This window comes from Onychostoma macrolepis, chromosome 14 (genome assembly GCF_012432095.1).
Source record: "Onychostoma macrolepis isolate SWU-2019 chromosome 14, ASM1243209v1, whole genome shotgun sequence".
NCBI classification, from domain to species: domain Eukaryota; kingdom Metazoa; phylum Chordata; class Actinopteri; order Cypriniformes; family Cyprinidae; genus Onychostoma; species Onychostoma macrolepis.
This window is the reverse complement of record NC_081168.1, coordinates 42,771-63,634: the sequence shown is the minus strand read 5'-3', so window position 1 is coordinate 63,634 and position 20,864 is coordinate 42,771. Positions and strand designations below refer to the sequence as shown.

The 20,864-nt window shown below is 45.6% G+C and overlaps 1 protein-coding gene across 2 annotated transcripts in view; it reads left to right on the top strand.

The window, feature by feature from the left end:
• The window catches only part of gpc2 (glypican 2), a 50,140-nt gene extending 30,514 nt beyond the window's left edge, over positions 1 to 19,626 (top strand). For both annotated transcript variants that reach the window (XM_058798321.1, XM_058798322.1), the window contains 3 exons: positions 16,893 to 17,029; positions 17,105 to 17,277; positions 18,772 to 19,626. In XM_058798321.1, the coding sequence (XP_058654304.1) occupies positions 16,893 to 17,029; positions 17,105 to 17,277; positions 18,772 to 19,064 (603 nt within the window). In that variant the 3' untranslated portion in view covers positions 19,065 to 19,626. The remainder of the gene's footprint in view (positions 1 to 16,892; positions 17,030 to 17,104; positions 17,278 to 18,771) is intronic.
• Positions 19,627 to 20,864: the final 1,238 nt, after the last annotated feature.

Here is a 20,864-nt window from a genome sequence, read left to right as displayed (position 1 = left end):
CACAATTACATTGAGCTGTAACCCTTTCATATATATGTTATTAACAGTAGTAGTAGTAGTATGAAAATGCAATATTAATAAATGCAATACATTTTATAGAGGCTTTGCCTGTGTAGTGAATTGTTTTGTGAGTGTGTTTTGTAAGAAATCAGGCAAGGACTGAGGTAAAGTGAAAATACAGGTGACCTATTAGAAATTAATTGTTATGATAGACTCGGACACGAAGGTGAGAGGTGAATAACAAGTGGTTTATTTACACAGGTGAAGCACAACAGGTGAGTATAGCAATCTTGAGAGGTGAGTAGATATCTTGTGGTGAACAATACTGGTAGTCGTGACACACAGTATCTCCAGGGATACTGGCAGACGAGACGTGGGAATCCAGGGATGCACACACACACTTCAAATACGGAGCTTCTACAGAGAGGGGACGACACAATGAGGAAGAATACAGGAGGTAAGTCAAACAAGGTAAGTAATTCGTTTCTTGGAAGGATATGATCGTTGATTTCAGGATACTGCGATGTCTGAGTCCACATTGCAAGACGAGATCGGACAGTGAAGTGAGTGTGTGAGGATCCTTTGTAGTGAGTGATAATGAGGCTGTGATCAGGTGCAGGTGTGCATGATTAGAACTCCGGAGATGTGGAACGCTGCGATTGGTGGAGTGAAGGGCCTGACTGATCTGTGACAGTACCCCCCTCTCCACCTCGGCGTCGTGGTGGTCTGCCCCTGCCTCGGGGTGCTGGGCGATCAGGGTGTGCTGCATGGAACTCCTCGAGTAGAGTTGGGTCTAAGATGTCATCTCTGGCTACCCAGGAGCGTTCCTCGGGGCCGTAGCCCTCCCAGTCAACAAGGTATTCTAGCTTTCCACCACGACGCCGGGATTCCAGGACTTCCTTCACCTGATAGACTGCACCTTCGTCTAGGATTTGTGGGAGAGGGGTCTCTTCATCCAAGTCAGGCCCTGTGGAGAGAGGTGGAGAGAAGGGTTTAAGTAGTGAGACATGGAACGTAGGGTGAATCTTGTAGTGAGGTGGTAGTTGGAGTTTGTAGGTGACAGGGTTGATACCTTCCAATATGGTGAAGGGGCCAACGAATCTGGGACTGAGTTTCTTACAAGGCAGGCGCAGCCTGATGTCCCTGGTTGACAGCCAGACCTTTTCCCCTGGTTGGTAGTTTGGGTTGTCTGATCTTCGGGTGTCGGCTGTCACTCTTTGTCTGCGCACTGCCTGTTGGAGCTGATGGTGTGCTGCGTCCCAGACTCTCTCGCTCTCCCGGAACCAGTGATCGATGGCGGGGACGTTGGATGGTTCACCTGACCAGGGAAACAGGGGAGGCTGGAAACCGAGTACGCACTGAAAGGGGGTAAGTCCAGTGGATTGTTGTCGTAGCGAATTTTGGGCGTACTCGGCCCAGCCTAGGTACTGGTTCCAGGAGTTCTGGCGGCTATGGCAGAAGGTTCTCACGAAATGCCCTATCTCCTGGATTTTGCGCTTGGTCTGCCCATTGGACTGTGGGTGGTATCCGGATGAGAGACTGACGGTCACACCTAGGAGGAAGAAGAAGGCTTTCCAGACTCGGGAGATGAATTGGGGTCCTCTATCGGATACAATGTCTTCGGGGATGCCATAATCGAAATACGTGGTTGAACAAGAGTTCGGCTGTTTGAAGAGCAGTTGGAAGGCCGGTGAGAGGGATGAGGCGACAGGATTTGGAGAATCGGTCAATGATGACAAATATGCATGTGTTTCCGTTGGATGCCGGTAGATCAGTTATGAAGTCCACTCCTAGGTGTGACCACGGACGTTGAGGTATGGGTAATGGGTGAAGTTTGCCTGCTGGTAGATGACGGGAGCTTTTGGAGATGGCACAGTCCGGGCAGCCTCGCACAAACCTTCTGACGTCCCTGGCCATGTTGGGCCACCAGAAGCGATTTCTCAGCAGCGAGAGAGTTGCGTTGGCCCCTGGGTGGCCAGTACCAAGTGATGTGTGGGTGGAGTGGATTAGTGGAGTCCGTTGGGTCCTAGGTACATACTGGAGGTTTGGGGGACAGCCCGGCGGATTTGCGGGAGGTGTGGAGGAGGCGACTGGTGGAGAGGTCCACTGTATTGGGCTGGTGATGATGGTTGGGGGTAGGATGTTTTCAGGTTCTGGATTGTTGTTCTCGGGAGTATGGATTCTAGATAAAGCGTCTGCTTTGATATTCTTTGTTCCGGGTCAGTAGGAGATCTTGAAATGGAAGCGGGTAAAGAATAAAGCCCATCTGGCCTGCCTTGGGTTGAGTCGTTTGGCTTCACGAATGTACTGTAGGTTTTTGTGATCAGTAAGGACTAGGAAGGGATGTTTTGCCCCCTCCAGCCAGTGCCTCCACTCCTCAAGGGCTAGCTTCACCGCCAATAGTTCCCGATTCCTGATATCATAATTCCTTTCCGCTGGGCTGAGCTTTTTGGAGAAGTAGGCGCATGGATGGAGTCTGGGAGGCTTCCCCTGCTGCTGCGATAGGACGGCTCCTACACCCGTGGTGGATGCGTCCACTTCCACAATGAAAGGTACTTCAGGGTCTGGGTGAGTAAGGAGTGGTGCGTTTGTGAAGGCTAGTTTGAGGTCTTCAAAAGCCCTTTGGGCTTACAGGTTCCATGTGAGAGTCTTGGTCTTCCCTTTCAGCAGGTCTGTGAGTGGGCTAGTGGTGGTACTGTAGTTGGGGATGAATCGACGATAGAAATTAGAAAATCCGAGGAATCCTTGGAGTTCTTTGATATTGATGGGGACTGGCTAGGAGGTGACTGCTCCCACCTTCCCCTTGTCCATGCGGACGCCACGGTGGTCTATGATATAACCGAGGAAGTGTACAGAGGATTGGTGGAAGGTGCATTTTTCGGCTTTGAGATATAGTTGGTATTGGCGGAGTTTCTGAAGGACCTCCGCAACGTGATGGCGATGGTCGGCCAGGCTCCGGGAGTAGATGAGGATGTCATCTATGTATACTACCATGAAGCGATTCAGGAACTTCCGGAGCACCTCATGCATAAACCCCTGGAAGACTGAAGGGGCGTTGACAAGCCCATACGGCATCACCCGGTATTCGTAATGGCCGGTAGGGGTAATGAAGGCAGTCTTCCATTCATCTCCTTTTCTTATGCGGATGAGGTTGTAAGCGCTGCGGAGGTCCAACTTAGTGAAGATGGTGGCGCCGCGCAGTTGTTCTAGGGCTGCTGGGACAAGGGGAAGGGGATACTGGTACTTGACGGTGATTTCATTGAGTTTCCGGTAATCAATGCAAGGGCGTAGGCTGCCGTCCTTCTTTGCCACGAAGAAGAAGCTGGAAGCAGCAGGGGAGGTAGATGGTACGATGTATCCTTGGTGTAGAGCCTCCGCAATATACTCCTCCATGGCCTTTTGTTCCGGTGGTGAAAGGGGGTAAATCTTTCCTTGTGGTACTGGCTCACCCGGAACGAGATCGATCGCGCAGTCCCATGGCCGGTGTGGAGGTAGCTGGGCAGCCCTCTTCGGACAGAAGACGTCACTAAAGTGGGAATAACATGAAGGGATGTCGACGGATAGGTTTTCTTGCGGACTTTCAATGGAGGTGGTGCCAATAGTTATCTGCGGTGTCTCTCGTTGCTCTGGTTGAGGCAGGTTGGGGAAAAACTGAGGGAAACACTTATCACCCCACTTTAGGACCTCTCCTGTCCTCCAAGACAGATGTGGATCGTGCTGCACCAGCCACGGTCGACCCAAAATGATGTCCACTGTTGAACCCTCCAGAACCAGCAATTGAAGAGTCTCCCTGTGTAGTTGGCCAATCTGAAGTTGTAACGGCTCGGTGCAGAGATGAATGGTATTCCTTGTGAGAGATTGACCAGTTATGGATTATGCCTCATAACTTTTCGGGGTGTCGGAGGTAGGGATGCGGAGCTGCTGGATGAGCTTCCCCGAGATGAAGTTCCCCGCGGAGCCAGAGTCGAGGAGGACGGTGACTGTAAGCACATTGGAGCAGGCAATAAGCAGGGCTTGTGTGGAAAGAGGTTTGAGTTTAGGCAAGTGAGTGAGGACTGAACTCACCAAGAGCCGTGATGGTCGTAAGGGGCACTCAAGCACTCGGTGTCCATCATCTCCGCAGTAGAGGCACAATCTTTGGGAGATTCGTCGTTGCCGTTCTGTCAGTGGTAAACGGGTGGAATTTGTTTGCATGGGTTCTGGAGGGTCATCTGTCTCTGGTCGGCGAGGAAGAGGAGGATTTGCGATGGCAACAGATGGATCCGGAGGGCAGGACTGTATGTGATTTGAACAACGGATAGCGAGTTGGATAAATTTCTCCAAGCCATAATTATCGTCATACGCACTGAGATGCAGACGTAGGCGAGGATTGAGTCCCTGTCTGAAGACCGTGATGAGCGAGGGCTCGTTCCAACCACTGGCGGCCGCCAGGGTTCGGAATTGTAAGGCATATTGGTGAATGGTGTTGGGACCCTGACGGAGTCGATACAACTGTTCTCCAACCGTTGAATCCCCAGGCGACAGTGATGAATGAAGTTGGCAAAGGTATGAGTGGCGGGTCCAACCTGGTTCAGGATTGTTTCTGCCCATTTCAGAGCAGGACCGGTGAGAGAGGTGACCACATATGCAATTTTCGATTGGTCTGTGGTGAAGACATGGGGATGGAGATTTATTGTTAGGGTACATTAGAGAATGAAGCCAGCGCATTCCTCCGCCGAACCAGAGAAGGGCGCTGGTCGGGCTATAGGACTGGCGAAAACGATCGGTGAAGGAGTGCTCATGGTGGTGTTCGGTTGTGGTGGTGGTGGTGGAGCTGGTGGTGCCGTTGGTGTAGGTGGTTGCAATAACAGCTTCTTGAGGGAATCTACCAGCTCCTGAAAGGGGTCCGGCGTGCTCATCCTGTGTGACGGTGTCGGTCCGATCTTCTGTTATGATAGACTCGGACACGAAGGTGAGAGGTGAATAACAAGTGGTTTATTTACACAGGTGAAGCACAACAGGTGAGTATAGCAATCTTGAGAGGTGAGTAGATATCTTGTGGTGAACAATACTGGTAGTCGTGACACACTGGTGATCGCTTCTCTTTTCTCCAGGGATACTGGCAGACGAGACGTGGGAATCCAGGGATGCACACACACACTTCAAATACGGAGCTTCTACAGAGAGGGGACGACACAATGAGGAAGAATACAGGAGGTAAGTCAAACAAGGTAAGTAATTAGTTTCTTGGAAGGATATGCTCGTTGATTTCAGGATACTGCGATGTCTGAGTCCACGTTGCAAGACGAGATCGGACAGTGAAGTGAGTGTGTGAGGATCCTTTGTAGTGAGTGATAATGAGGCTGTGATCAGGTGCAGGTGTGCGTGATTAGAACTCCGGAGATGTGGAACGCTGTGATTGGTGGAGTGAAGGGCCTGACTGATCTGTGACATTAATAAAGAATTATCAAATAATTCTGCAGGACTTATTTCGAACCTGAAACAGTAGGCCTATTCTAAAGTGAGAATATAGTGAACCCTTTAGTAATTAATAAAAAATTATCAGATAATTCCACAGGAATTACTTAGAACCTGAAACAGTATTCTAAAGTGAACCTATTAGTATATAATAATTACTACATCATTTTGACTCAAATCAAACTTACACTCTAAAAAAACCTATAAAAGTAATCATAAACTTTGTAAAATACACGACAACTTGTTTTTTTTTTTCATATTGCTTTTTATTAGTTTTATAACAACAACATTTAACAACAACATACCAAGAACACAAAACAAAGCACATAAAAAAAATAATAATTATAATAATAATAAAAAAAAAAATAAAAAATAAAAAATAAAAAAGGGCAGGCTACATTACAAATGACATAAGTGCCTAGAATAGTTACAAAGGAGAAAGATAAAACACAGAGGGGAAAAAAACAAAAGGGGAGATGAAATCCGCATGGAAACCACTATATCACAAATATATATATATATATATAAAAAAAAAAAATTACAAAAAATTAAGTACTACTGTTATTTAGCTGTTGGAGGAAGGGACCCCAGATCTTAGAAAACTTTATAAGAGACTTTGATTCATTAAACCGTAATTTCTCAAGGTGTATGACAGAGGCCATCTCCGCAAGCCACCTCTGAAAACATGGGGGAGCAGTGGATTTCCACTCCCTCAATATGATTCTCTTGGCCACCACCATGCCCAACATTAGTGCCAACTGCAAATAATAAGACAAAGATGAAACTGTGTCAGAGTAACCAAAGATGGCCAATTCCACTTCAGGCAAGAAAGCCTGGTTATATGCCGCAGAGTACCAAGAAAATATATCCTGCCAATACCTATGAAGTTTAGGGCAGAACCAAAAAGAATGAGACAACGTTCCCTCTGCGCCCTGACATCGATCACAAACTGGAGACACTGCTGGGTATATATTGTGGAGTTTGACTTTAGAATAGTGCAGCCTGTGTACAATTTTAAACTGAATTAATTGAAGTCTTGCATTGATAGAGCAGCTATGAATTCTCTGCAGGATTTCAGACCAGAAGTCGCTAGATAAGTTGATGCCAGCATCCCTTTCCCATGCTACCTTAAGATAATCAGAAGAAATGTTTAACTGCGATGAGAAGAGGGAAACAAATTGCTAAACCTTATGCCTAGTATCCGGTGCTTGTTGCACTAGTTTATAGAACCTGTTCTTCCTGCTGGATCCTGTAATCGGAAAAAGCTTGCTGAACATAATGCCGAGTCTGCAAGTAGCGATAAAAATGAGAGTGAGAAAGACCAAATTTACTTAGAAGGTGATCGAAAGAGGCAAAGCGACCATCAGTATATAGTTTGTTAAATGAAGAAAGACCCTTATTATTCCACAATTGAAAGATTCTATCGCTCAGAGCAGGTGTAAAATTGTGATTATTACAGATGGGGGAGTATAGAGAAGGCTGTGTAATACCAAGAAATTTCATAATTTGTTTCAATATTCTTAAAGAGCTATGTACTACAAAATTTTTAGAAATGCTCTTTAAAGGGGCGTTTAAACTGGCAAGTAATAAGGCAGGGAGAGAGCTCTTGTTTACAGAATGAGATTCCATGTGAATCCATGTAGGAAAATCTGAATTCCCATTCAAACTGGGCGAATCAATACTCCAGTACATCAAAGCCCTTATGTTTGCGGCCCAATAATAATGTTGAAAAACTGGCATTGCCAGCCCCCCCATCTCTTTAGATTTTTGTAAGTGTGCCTTAGAGATACGATGAGTCTTAAAACTCCAAATAAAAGGGAAAATAATAGAATCTAGATTTTTAAAAAATGATTTCGTAAGATAAATGGGTAGATTCTGAAAGAGATATAAAAACCTTGGAAGGACCACCATCTTTATAGCATTAACACGGCCGATTAAAGATAAAGGCAAAAGCTTCCATTTCTCAATGGTGGATTTAAGGCTTTTTATTGCAGCACTAAAATTAATACACAACAACTTGTTTACGATCTTTATTTCAGATGAGAACATTTCTTAATACAGCATATTTTATTCCGTTTTAACATGTATACTGCCAACATTTAAACTAATTTAACAAACATTTTATAATCAAAAGTTAAACATTTAAAAGCAATTCAAGTGTACTCAACCGGTCTCCTGTTTCCTCGGTAGCGGTGCTGGATCTCGTGCTGGAGCTGGACTCGGACCGCCGCGCTGCGTTTCACTCATGTGCTGTTACTGACTCCGTAACTGTAACAGGGCTGACGAGACGAGAGGCGTGCGGATCCATTTGCAGACTTTTATTGGCAAGAGACATGGTAATAACAGGCAGGGTCAAACAGGGGCAAACAGGTATAACGTGGGCGCGACAAAGAGTAAACAGAGGCAAGCGTGGGTCGGCGATCAGCGAACAGTATCCAAAGGGGTGAGACAGGAGAGGTAAACCAAAACGTCAGCGACAGTCCAGGAAGGGGAAAACACAATCCAACAAAGGCGAGGCAAGGCAAGGCAAGGCAAGGAAAACTATCGGGGCTCTGTAGAGCAGCGATAATGCATACAATACTCGGCCACGAGGGAGAGAATGTCCAGGGTTGAAATAGTGTGTGTGATTAGTGATGCTGTGTGATCAGGTGTGCGTGTGATTAGTGCAATGAGTGATTGGTGACAGCTGTGTGCGTGTGATTGGTGAGATGGCTGATGGGAAATGCAGTCCATGTGATGTGTGGTGTGAAAGTCAATATGATGAGCGAGTGACCTCTGGTGGTGAACGAACGGAAGTGCATATACTGGATTCGTGACAGAGACCCCCAAAGAGCGGCTTCCAGACGCTCCACACAGTCTATAATTCAGGAGGGAGGTGGAGCGGAGGGGAGGGATGGAGGGCCAGGTCCATGTGGAAGTGAAGTGGTCTGGGATCGAGGTAGAGCCAGCACAGCAGGAAACCTGGGCGGAGCCGGCGGGACTGGAGTCCACCAGGGTGGAGCAGACGAGACCGGAGCCCACCAGGGCGGAGCCGATGGGGCAGACGAGACCGGAGCCCACCAGGACGAAGCAGACGGGACTTGAGCCCACCAGGGCGGACCAGACGGGGCTTGAGCCCACCAGGGCGGACCAGACGGGGCTTGAGCCTGATACCGCTGACACCTCTGGAGGTTCTGCGGCGGTTGCCGACACCTCTGGAGGTTCTACAGTGGTAGACACAGGGAGTGTTCAGTAATGGTCTCTTCGACCGTAACACAACAGAATGAGAGTTCATTGACAGATACCGCTGACACCTCTGGAGGTTCTGCGGTGGTTGCCGCCACCTCTGGAGGTTCTACAGTGGTCAACACAGGACACAGGGAGAGTTCAGTAATGGTCTCTTCGACCGCAACACAACAGGCTGAGAGTTCATTGCTGGGCGCCACCACCATACGAGGAGCTGAAGTGAGCACCACCGCATCGGGAGGTTCTGCAGCATGTACCGTCACCTCTGGAGAAACTGCAGCTGGCACCATCACTTCAGGGAACACAGCAGTGAGCGCCACTACCTCAGGAGGTTCTGCAGCGTCAGCCGCCACCTCTAGAGACATCATAGTGGACGCCGCCACCTCTGGGAGTTCTGTGGTGGTGTATGCAGCCCAAACACACCAAAATGCGATCCCCATCAGGGGAAGCGTTTCAGACAGGGGAATTACAGTGGCTTAGGTCATATCTTACCAATAGGAGATATGTCGTCAACATTGGGCACCATTTCTCCTCTGAGATGCATTTAAAATCTGGTGTACCTCAAGGATCGATTCTTGGTCCAGTATTGTTCTCACTTTATATGCTTCCTTTAGGGCTTATTTTTAACAAGCACGGGGTCTCTTTCCATCTATATGCAGATGACACCCAAATCTACATCCCCTTAAAGCGTGGCAATAAACATGGCATTAAGCCCAATTTGGATTGCCTGGAAGAACTGAAACTTTGGCTTGCAACAATTTTTTTTTGTCTCAATGAGAGTAAAACTGAATTCATCATGTTTGGTCCCAATGATAAAAGTGTACAGTGAGGAAAATAAGTATTTGTACACCCTGCTATTTTGCAAGTTCTCCCACTTAGAAATCATGGAGGGGTCTGAAATTGTCATCGAGGTGCATGTCCACTGTGAGAGACATAATCTAAAAAAAAATCCAGAAATCACAATGTATGATTTTTTAACTATTTATTTGTATGATACAGCTGCAAATAAGTATTTGAACACCTGAGAAAATCAATGTTAATATTTGGTACAGCAGCCTTTGTTTGCAATTACTGAGGTCAAACGTTTCCTGTAGTTTTTCACCAGGTTTGCACACACTGCAGGAGGGATTTTGGCCCACTCCTCCACACAGATCTTCTCTAGATCAGTCAGGTTTCTGGCCTGTCGCTGAGAAACACGGAGTTTGAGCTCCTTCCAAAGATTCTCTATTGGGTTTAGGTCTGGAGACTGGCTAGGCAACGCCAGAACCTTGATATGCTTCTTACAGAGCCACTCCTTGGTTATCCTGGCTGTGTGCTTCGGGTCATTGTCATGTTGGAAGACCCAGCCTCGACCCATCTTCAATGCTCTAACTGAAGGAAGGAGGTTGTTCCCCAAAATCTCGCAATACATACCGGTCATCCTCTCCTTAATACAGTGCAGTCGCCCTGTCCCATGTGCAGAAAAACACCCCCAAAGCATGATGCTACACAGTAGGGATGGTGTTCTTGGGATGGTACTCATCATTCTTCTTCCTCCAAACACGTTTAGTGGAATTATGACCAAAAAGTTCTATTTTGGTCTCATCTGACCACATGACTTTCTCCCATGACTCCTCTGGATCATCCAAATGGTCATTGGCAAACTTAAGTCGGGCCTGGACATGTGCTGGTTTAAGCAGGGGAACCTTCCGTGCCATGCATGATTTCAAACCATGACGTCTTAGTGTATTACCAACAGTAACCTTGGAAACGGTGGTCCCAGCTCTTTTCAGGTCATTGACCAGCTCCTCCCGTGTAGTTCTGGGCTGATTTCTCACCTTTCTTAGGATCATTGAGACCCCACGAGGTGAGATCTTGCATGGAGCCCCAGTCCGAGGGAGATTGACAGTCATGTTTAGCTTCTTCCATTTTCTAATGATTGCTCCAACAGTGGACCTTTTTCACCAAGCTGCTTGACAATTTCCCTTAGCCCTTTCCAGCCTTGTGGAGGTGTACAATTTTGTCTCTAGTGTCTTTGGACAGCTCTTTGGTCTTGGCCATGTTAGTAGTTGGATTCTTACTGATTGTATGGGGTGGACAGGTGTCTTTATGCAGCTAACGACCTCAAACAGGTGCATCTAATTTAGGATAATAAATGGAGTGGAGGTGGACATTTTAAAGGCAGACTAACAGGTCTTTGAGGGTCAGAATTCTAGCTGATAGACAGGTGTTCAAATACTTATTTGCAGCTGTATCATACAAATAAATAGTTAAAAATCATACATTGTGATTTCTGGATTTTTTTAGATTATGTCTCTCACAGTGGACATGCACCTACGATGACAATTTCAGACCCCTCCATGATTTCTAAGTGGGAGAACTTGCAAAATAGCAGGGTGTTCAAATACTTATTTTCCTCACTGTATATGATCTTGAAACTACTTCTCTGTCACCATACAGTACTACTTGTGTCAGAAGCTTGGGTGTTTGGTTTGACAATAACCTCAAATTTGATAAGCAGATAAGTTCTGTTGTTAAGTCCTGTTTTTATCATATCCGGCTTCTCTCCAAAATGAAATCATTTCTATCATCACGGATGTTTGAAATCATAATGCACGCATTTGTTACATCTAGGCTTGACTACTGTAATTCTCTGTACATTGGTGTTTCTCAGTCCTGTGTCTCTCGTCTGCAGTTAGTCCAGAACGCAGCAGCTCGGCTTCTTACTGGAAAGCACAAATACGATAGTATTACACCGGTTTTAATTTAACTTCATTGGCTTCCAGTAAAGTACAGAATTGATTTTAAAATTCTATTGTTTGTCTTTAAATCTCTTCACAATCTGGCCCCATTGTACTTAACTGAGTTGTTACAGCCTCATACTTTGTCGAGATCTCTCAGATCCACTAATTCTGATCTATTGCATGTTCCTAGGACAAGACTAAAAACGAGAGGTGACCGTGCCTTTTTTGTTGTCGGCCCAAAACTTTGGAATAGTCTCCCCTTTCATATCAGAACTGCTCCAACCTTGTCGGTTTTTAAATCCACATTAAAGACCTATTTTTTCTCATTGGCGTTTGATATTCCATGATAAATTGTCTCTGTCCTTGTGTTTGGAGTGCCACACATTCTTATAGCCTGTGTATATTCTGTGAATATCTGAGTTTTATAGCTGTATTTAATTCTGCCTATAGTCTGTATAGTGTTGTAAAGCACTTTGGTCAACTTTGGTTGTTTTTAAACTGTGCTATATAAATAAAATTGTATTGTATTGTATTGTATTAGTTCAGGAACAGGAGGGCTAGAGTGATTGGGTTTGGGGATACCAGCTGTGCGTGCAGACACCAGCGGTGAATCCCTCACACTGGATATCAGACTGGGATAATGAAAGACTGACCTTGATGATCTGGGTGTGTCAGCCTGGACGTGACCCGACTCTGGAAGGTCAGCGGAGACGTGACGCTGTGACTCTGGAAGGTCAGCGGAGACGTGACGCTGTGACTCTGGACGAACAGCTGAGACGTGCTGCTGTGACTCTAGACGAACAGCTGAGACGTGCTGCTGTGACTCTGGACGAACAGCTGAGACGTGACTTGACCTTAGGGGGTCAGCTGAGACGTGACGTGACTCTGGACGGGCAGCTGAGACGTGACGTGACTCTGGACGGACAGCTGTGATGTGACGTGACTCTGGACGGACAGCCGTGACATGACGTGACTCTGGACGGACAGCCGTGACGTGCTGTGACTCTGGACGGACAGCCGTGACGTGCTGTGACTCTGGACGGACAGCCGTGACATGACTTGACTTTGGGAGATCAGCTGAGACGTGAAGGGACTCTGGATTATCAGCTGAGACGTGACTCGGTTGATGACAACCAACTGTGACTTGGCTCGACTCTCTGACATCAACCGTGACTTGACTTAGTTCTTGAAGATCAGCTTTGACTTGGCTTGATTCGTGAAGATCAACGGTGACTTGACTTGATTCGTGATGATCAACGGTGACTTGACTTAGCTTGTGAAGATCAGCTGTGACTTGGCTTGATTCGTGACGATCAACGGTGACTTGACTTAGCTTGTGAAGATCAGCTGTGACTTGGCTTGATTCATGAAGATCAACGGTGACTTGACTTAGCTTGTGAAGATCAGCTGTGACTTGGCTTGATTCGTGACGATCAACGGTGACTTGACTTAGCTTGTGAAGATCAGCTTTGACTTGGCTTGATTCGTGAAGATCAACGGTGACTTGACTTGATTCGTGATGATCAACGGTGACTTGACTTAGCTTGTGAAGATCAGCTGTGACTTGGCTTGATTCGTGACGATCAACGGTGACTTGACTTAGCTTGTGAAGATCAGCTGTGACTTGGCTTGATTCGTGACGATCAACGGTGACTTGACTTAGCTTGTGAAGATCAGCTGTGACTTGTCTTGATTCATGAAGATCAACGGTGACTTGACTTAGCTTGTGAAGATCAGCTTTGACTTGGTTTGACTCGTGAAGATCAGCTTTGACTTGGCTTGATTCGTGACAATCAACGGTGACTTGACTTAGCTTGTGAAGATCAGCTTTGACTTGGTTTGAGTCGTGAAGATCAGCTTTGACTTGGCTTGACTCGTGACGATCAACGGTGGCTTGACTTAGCTTGTGAAGATCAGCTGTGACTTGCCATGATTCGTGACGATCAACGGCGACTTGACTTGGCTCATGAATGGCAGCAATGACATGACGGGGTGTTGTTGTGACCGCCATTTTGTGAGCGTGCTCTAGTATGTGCGTAGGGCTCGCACTGGGCACAACAAAGACAGGTCGGGGTCCCCTTCTTAAAAGGGAATAGCTTGCAATGTTACCACCTGGTCCCTGAAAGGAGTGGTGGGAACCTTGGCACATATCCAGGCCGAGGTCTCAGGACAACATGAGAGTCTGCCGGCCTGAACTCCAGGCATGATTCATTAACGGAGAGGGCTTGGAGATCCCCCACCCTCTTGACAGAAATGAGTGCAGTCAGGAGGGCCGTCTTCATAGAGAGGGCACTGAACTCAACTGACTGAAGGGGCTCAAACGGATCTTCCTATAAGTCCTGTAAGGCGATAGTGAGATCCCAAGAGGGAATGAGGCGTGGCCTCGGAGGGTTCAACCTACGGGCGCCTCTGAGGAATCTGATAATCAGATCGTGCTTCCCCACCGATTTGCCTTCCACCATGTCATGGTTAACCGCAACAGCAGCCACATACACCTTAAGTGTTGAGGCAGACAGGTGCCTGTCCAGGCCTCCCTGGAGGAAGGAGAGCACAGACCCAATACCACATCTCTGAGGGTTCATCCCCTGGGAAGAACACCAATTTACGAAAATGCGGTCATACAACTGCCTCGTCGAGGAGGCCCTGGGCTGAGTAATGGTATTCACCATTGCTGGTGACAGGTGTCTGAGTTCCTCCTGGTCGCATCCAGGGACCAAACATAAAGGTTCCAGAGATCCGGGCGTGGATGCCAAATTGTGCCCCTTCCCTGAGAAAGAAGGTTCCTCCTCAGGGGGATTTGCCAGGGAGGAGTTAATGCCATAAGCACGAGTTCCAAGAACCAGGTCCGGTTGGGCCAATGAGGGGCCACAAGCAGGAGCTGCTCTCCATCCTCCCTGACTTTGCACATTTTCTGTGCAATGAGGCTCACTTCATTGCACAGTAATGAAAATTGAGTGTTTAATCTTATCAATATACATTACTGACACTCTATCCTCCAATTTGATACTGTTAAGTGCTTTGACACAATCTGTATTGTTAAAAGCGCTATATAAATAAAGATGACTTGACTTGACTGGGGGAAACGCATACTTGAGTAGACCCCTGGGCCAGCTGTGAGCCAGTGTATCCGTGCTGAGGGGAGCCTTGGTCAGGGAGTACCACGACTGGCAATGGGTCGATTCCGACGAGGCAACAGGTCTACCTGTGCCTGGCCAAACCAATTCCAAATCAGCTGAACCGTTTGGGGGTGAAGCCTCCATTTGTCCCTGAGCAAGACCTGTTGCGAGAGGAGATCCGCTACACGATTGAGGTCGCCTGGGATATGAGTGGCATGCAGAGACCTGGGTCTGTGCTGGCTCCAAAGTAAGAGATGGCGGGCGAGTTATGACATGCAATAGGAGCGAACACCAGCCTGGTGGTTGATGTATGCAACCGTCGCTGTGTTGTCCGTACGGACCAACACGTGTTTGCCTTGGATCAAGGGTCGAAAAAGCACTGTCAACAACTCGAGGCAATTGATATGCCAATGCAGTCGAGGAGGCCTGTCCAGACCCCTGATGCTGCATGCCCGTTGCACACGGCGCTCCAACCTATCTTGGAAGCATCTGTTGTAATAACAATGCATCTGGACACCTGTTCTAAGGGCATTCCTGCCTGTAGAAGAGAGATGTCCTCCCCAGGACTGAAGGTACGGTGACACAATGGTGTGATGTTCACACGGTGTGAGCTTTGACGCCATGCCCATTTCAGAACACGGGTTCAAAGCCAGTGCTGAAGTGGTGTCATATGCATCAGCCCCAGCGGCGTGACCACGGCTGAGGACGCCAGACGCCCCAGGAGCCTCTGAAGTTTTTGAGAGGGACCACTGTTCTCTGCTTGAGAGCCGCCAAGCATTTCAGCACCGACTAAGCACGATCCTGAGAGGCGTGCAGTCATCGTAACCGAATCCACTCTGAGAAAAGAGATACTCTGTACAAGGGAGAGTTTTGCTCTTTTCCCAGTTGACCTGAAGTCCCAATCGGGCTAGGTGGTCGAGGATCATGTCCCTGTGTGCACAAACCAATTCTTGTGAGTGAGCCAGGAACAGTCAGTCGTCGAGGTTATTGAGAATGCGAATACCCACTTCCCTGAGAGGGGCAAGGGCAGCCTCTGCGATCTTCGTAAAGATGCGATGAGACAGGGACAGCCCGAAAGGGAGGAACCTCATACTTATATGCCCGCCCTTCGAAGGCAACCCGTAGAACGGCCTGAGCCTCGGAAGGATCAAGACATGAATGTACGTGTTCTTCAGGTCTATTGCCGCAAACCAATCTCGGTTTCTGACACATGTTAGCATGTGTTTGAGGGTCAATATTTTGAATGGGAGTTTGTGAAGGGCCCAGTTCAACACCCTCAGACCCAGGATTTTCTGATGGCTCAAGCCCGCACTCCGATGCTGCGAGAGACAGCTTATCTTCTTTGCAAGCGCCAAATGAGAGATTAAGCAAGCGGGACATAAACCATCTACAAGCACTGTTTCAGTGGGAGCATGACCCAACACTTAACACAGCACTCACGCCGGTTGTTTAGGAGAGATATGAACCCGCACCAGAAGAACACGGACGGAAAGGTATGTTTGTCGACACACACAGTTCTGCCCGTGAAGCTCTTTTAGAGAAATTGCTCTTTTAGAAGAAATTTGCTCTTATAGATCGCCGCTGAAGCACCCAGGGGTACTCTCACGACACTTATCTGTGTATAAGAGGGAGAGACTGCTGCCAGTGCCGTAGATCCAATGACGAGGAGATCAAGAGGTAATGAGTGCTGCTTCTCACGAAGAGACGCTGCATCGGCTCCGAAAAACAGAATGAGTGAGCAGATGCTACGCTAGCCTATTTATACCCGGATATCCAGGTGTGGCCAGCTATGCAAATTCTGCACACCCAATTTCATTGGGCCTTTCTCAAAGATGTCAGAGGTGTTTGGGCTCCCAAGAGCGACCCCTAGTGTCGATACAACGGCGAAGTGAATGACAGAAGGGGAACACACGACACACGACAAAGGACTGACAATATGTCTGTGTGCATGGACTGAATTGTGGTTGCTGCTGTACCAATATAATTTCCTGTGAAAGATTAATAAAGTATTTAATAATAATAATAATATAATAATGTACAAAAATAGCAAATGTTTCAAAGCAAAGCTTCATCCAGGAGCTTGAGTTTGAAACACTCAAATTTCTTTCCACATTGCCCTTCAAATTCAGAAAAAGTGAATGCCTCGGATTTCTAGCATTACTTTAGCAAATATGTAGACGTGTATATAAATAAATAATGTGGAAGATACTTATGATGTTTGTTTGTTATAATCACAACAGAAGGTACTTTTTTCATTTAATGGCCAACTGAATCATTCATATTGATTTGATGAATATGTTATGTGTAGTTTGGGTGTCTCTGGCTGTCAGTGTTGTGTTGATTTTGATAACTGACGGGTGGCTGTGATCAGGTGGAGGAGCTACAGGAGCGTCTGCGGCCCATGAGGGGATTCTGGGTAGCACTGCCTCACACCATCTGTAATGATGAACACAATGCGGCTGACGTGACCGATGAGGACCGCTGCTGGAACGGACAGACGCGCGGCAGGTGTGAATGCTGACCCTCCTGAAGGCTGAAGCGTGTGTGGTGAGTCAGGTTTAAGTGCGTGTCTGTGTTTTTCAGATACCTGCCGTCTGTTACCGCTGATGGTTTGGTGAATCAGATTAATAATCCAGAGATGGAGGTGGACGTCGCCCGGCCAGACGTCAAAACACGGCAGCTAATCATGGAGCTGCGAGTGGCTGTGAACAGGCTGAGACACGCTCAGAACGGACGAGATGCCGATCTCATCGACAGTGAGTGTCTCTGTGCTTTTAACTTGCTGTCTGTCTGTTCTGAAACCAAATGTGTTAAGACAGGGTTATCAATCAGCTGAAGTGTGCACATGCAGTTTAGACTCTTGCTCATGAATGATACAATGAACGTGTAAATGTGTGGAGTTTTCTAGCATATTTATTTCAGCTGTTCAAATTTCCCTTGAATGCATAAAAGGTCTTTGTGCAATTAAATCAGGTAAGAATGAGTGCTGAAAATATTTTTTTGCCTATATATATATATATATATATATATATATTTTTTATTAACATTAGAAAAATATTTAAAAAGAATAAAAATACATGTCGTGACCCATTTAAAATCAGCCAGAGCTTACTATTTATTTATTGACATCTTAGATAATTTACATAAATTGAATGCACAAAACATTTATTTTACTAATTTAAAAAAAAACTTTAATTTCAGTCAGTTGCCAAGAGAACATTTCACATTTTTTACATTTATTTTTATTTATTTTTTCACAAAAAGGGACAGTGTACATTAATCAACATTATATATATATATATATATATATATATATATATATATATATATATATATATATATATATATATATATAAAACTGAATGACACTGATCCTGTCATACTATTGTCTTGATACACATGAACACGATGATGAAGGTAAGCAGTCTGTAATAAATCCACATAGAGGAAACATTTGCAACACGAGACCTGACAACAATGAACAGAAAGCGAGCAACTTAAATACACAAGCAGACTAGACTAATTAATGGCACACACCTGAATGGAACGATACAATCAACTCAATGAACGGAAACAGTGTCAAAGGAAAACAAAGTCCAAATAGAATGACACGTGACCGATCCAGGCAGAAATCCAGCTAATTCCAAAACAACCACAAGTATGTGTGTAGATTTGAAAGTGCCATCCGGATGTTAATTATGCTAATTGTCAAATGCTCATTATCTATTACGTTAAATTTTTTCTGCTTGTAAAAGATTGCAAAACTTTTTCATTTTTAGCTTTTGTACTGTGAAATTGACAACACACGTTTGGGTTTTGCTTAGCTAAATTGCTGATCAGTGTCCTGTGGATTATTCCCTTACTTGCTCTCTCTAAATTCTCACCCAGGTCTGTTTTTGGGTTGGTAATAACTTTCTAATCTCTTTTAACATGTCTTTCTGTGGGAATCTTCCTAAAGTAGCGACAGCAATGAGATTGTCTTTCTGTTGTCAGATTGTATTTTGATATACCCATATTATTGAAACTGTAATATAAAAAACAGAGGAGAATGAAAAGTTCCCACTATGACAGCTGTGATAAACGTGTGTGTGTGTCTCTGTGTGTGTGTGTGTGTCTGTCTCTCTGTCTGTGTGTGTCTCTGTGTGTGTGTGTGTGTGTCTCTCTCTGTGTCTGTGTGTCTCTGTGTCTCTCTGTGTGTGTGTCTGTCTCTCTCTCTGTGTCTGTGTGTGTGTGTGTGTGTGTGTGTTTAGGTGACGTGGAGGCCGGCAGTGGCTCTGGAGTCGGAGCTGAAGCTGGCGAGCGGTTCAGTGATGATTGGCCGGCTTACAGCTCATTCTCTCCTCCTCGCAATGCTCTCCCAGTTGACGAGCCGCCCCGCCCCCGGGACAGGCCCCGCCCCCGGGACATGCCCACCAATAAGAGGAACAGGCTGAATGCACGAGCGCGATCGGATGCTGGAAGACCATCCCCTCCTCTTCCTTTGCTGCCCTTTCTTCTCCTTCTTACTGTCTCTTCTTCACTCTCTCCATCTTGCAGCCTTTAATGGAGATCAAACTCTCCTCTGCCTGAATGAGCACAAACACCAGCAGCAGATCCGCACCGCTGCAAGTCAACGTCCTATAGAAAGTTTCCTTTTTCATTTGTCCATTTTTACAAAGCAACACTGTGCGTTTTGTAGTTCTCTCTGATTGGTTTGTGGACTGTGGACAGCTGATCTCGTACAATCAAACCGTTCGGACTGATTCGACGCCGCTCCTGTAATCACGAGGAGCGTTAGTTCAATCTTTTGACTGATTTTTATTACTTCCTATTATGATGTTTGTATAATATTGAATGTACTGTTGAATGTTGAGGTTTATCCATTTCAATTGTTGATTTTATTGACATGTATTTATTTATTTTGCCTTATGTTCAGTGTGTGTGTAATTTAAGTGTGTATGTGTGAGCACAAGTGATTTTTCCTGACAGAAACGCTCTAGGTGTTCTGAATGAGACAGATGAATGTGTAGAGACGGACGAGCAGAAGTTCTGTTTGTTTTTGTTGTAGTTGTTTGGAGATTAGCAGTAGCATAATGCTTAAACATGATTAAAAAGGTTCCTCCAGATGTGCTCGTGTTTTTGGAGAGTTGTTTTGGTTCATAGTAGCCACGACCTACATGCAGTATTCTTTCACCCTCAAAACCTGAAAACCTTGATCCTCGCTCATGTGAAGGTGGTTAGAACGATACGATTATATGTGTTTGATATATTACTGTATAAAGGAATCGGTACATTGATGGCTGAATTATTGATCCTGGAAGTATCAGTTTGATCTTTAAGAACATTCCATTTTAGTATAACAAGGACAAAATTATTAAACCACCCTGTTTCTGATCGCAGGATTAAAGGGGTAATTCACCGCTGGCAAGATAGGGTTGCCTGTCCATGCAGTAGAAACAATTTTATTTTATTATTTTTCCCAGCTACACGACTGGGGAAAACAGAGAAAAACGGCTGTGGTGAAAAAAGGTAGGAAAATTGCAACACACAGTCAAGTCAAGTCACCTTTATTTATATAGTGCTTTTAACAATACAGATTGCGTCAAAGCAACTTTCCATTATCAATATTTTGGAAAATAGTGTGTCAATAATGTAAAATGACAAGATTAAACACAATTTTCAGTTAAAGGCATTTCATTATTGAATTCAGTGATGTCATCGTCCAGCTCAGTTCAGTTTAAATAGTATCTGTGCAATCAAGTCAATGATATCGCTGGAAATGAAGTGTCCCCAGCTAAGCAAGCTAGAGGCAACAGCGGCAAGGAACCAAAACTCCATCGGTGACAGAATGGAGAAAAAAAACCTTGGGAGAAACCAGGCTCAGTCGGGAGGCCAGTTCACCTCTGGCCAGATGAAACAACAACTCAATTCCAACTGCAGCAAAGTCAGATTGTGCATGTTACGTGCTTGATATTTTTGGGGATGTTTCATAACATTTAAGTGAGACAACTGTCACTGGGGCAAACCATGAAAGGAAATGACCAGGAAACGAGCAAACATGTTTAACAAGAGTTTCAATTTATTTTGAGAGGTGCATATTAATAATCGTTAAAGAAAATAAATTATGGGAGAAAGGAAAAAACTGAGTGACACCAAAACAAAGAAACAATCAAAAGCAAAAAATCCCAATAACTAAACCCCAACCCAACTAATATAACGACCATAAAGAAAATGTAGAAATAAAACTGTAGACTTCAGTGTATCCGACGCCCAACATAAACTATCCTAATTAATAACAAAAATACATAGGTGGCCCTCACTCCTTACCTGAAACTAACAAGAGAAGAAATAAAGTTTAATACAA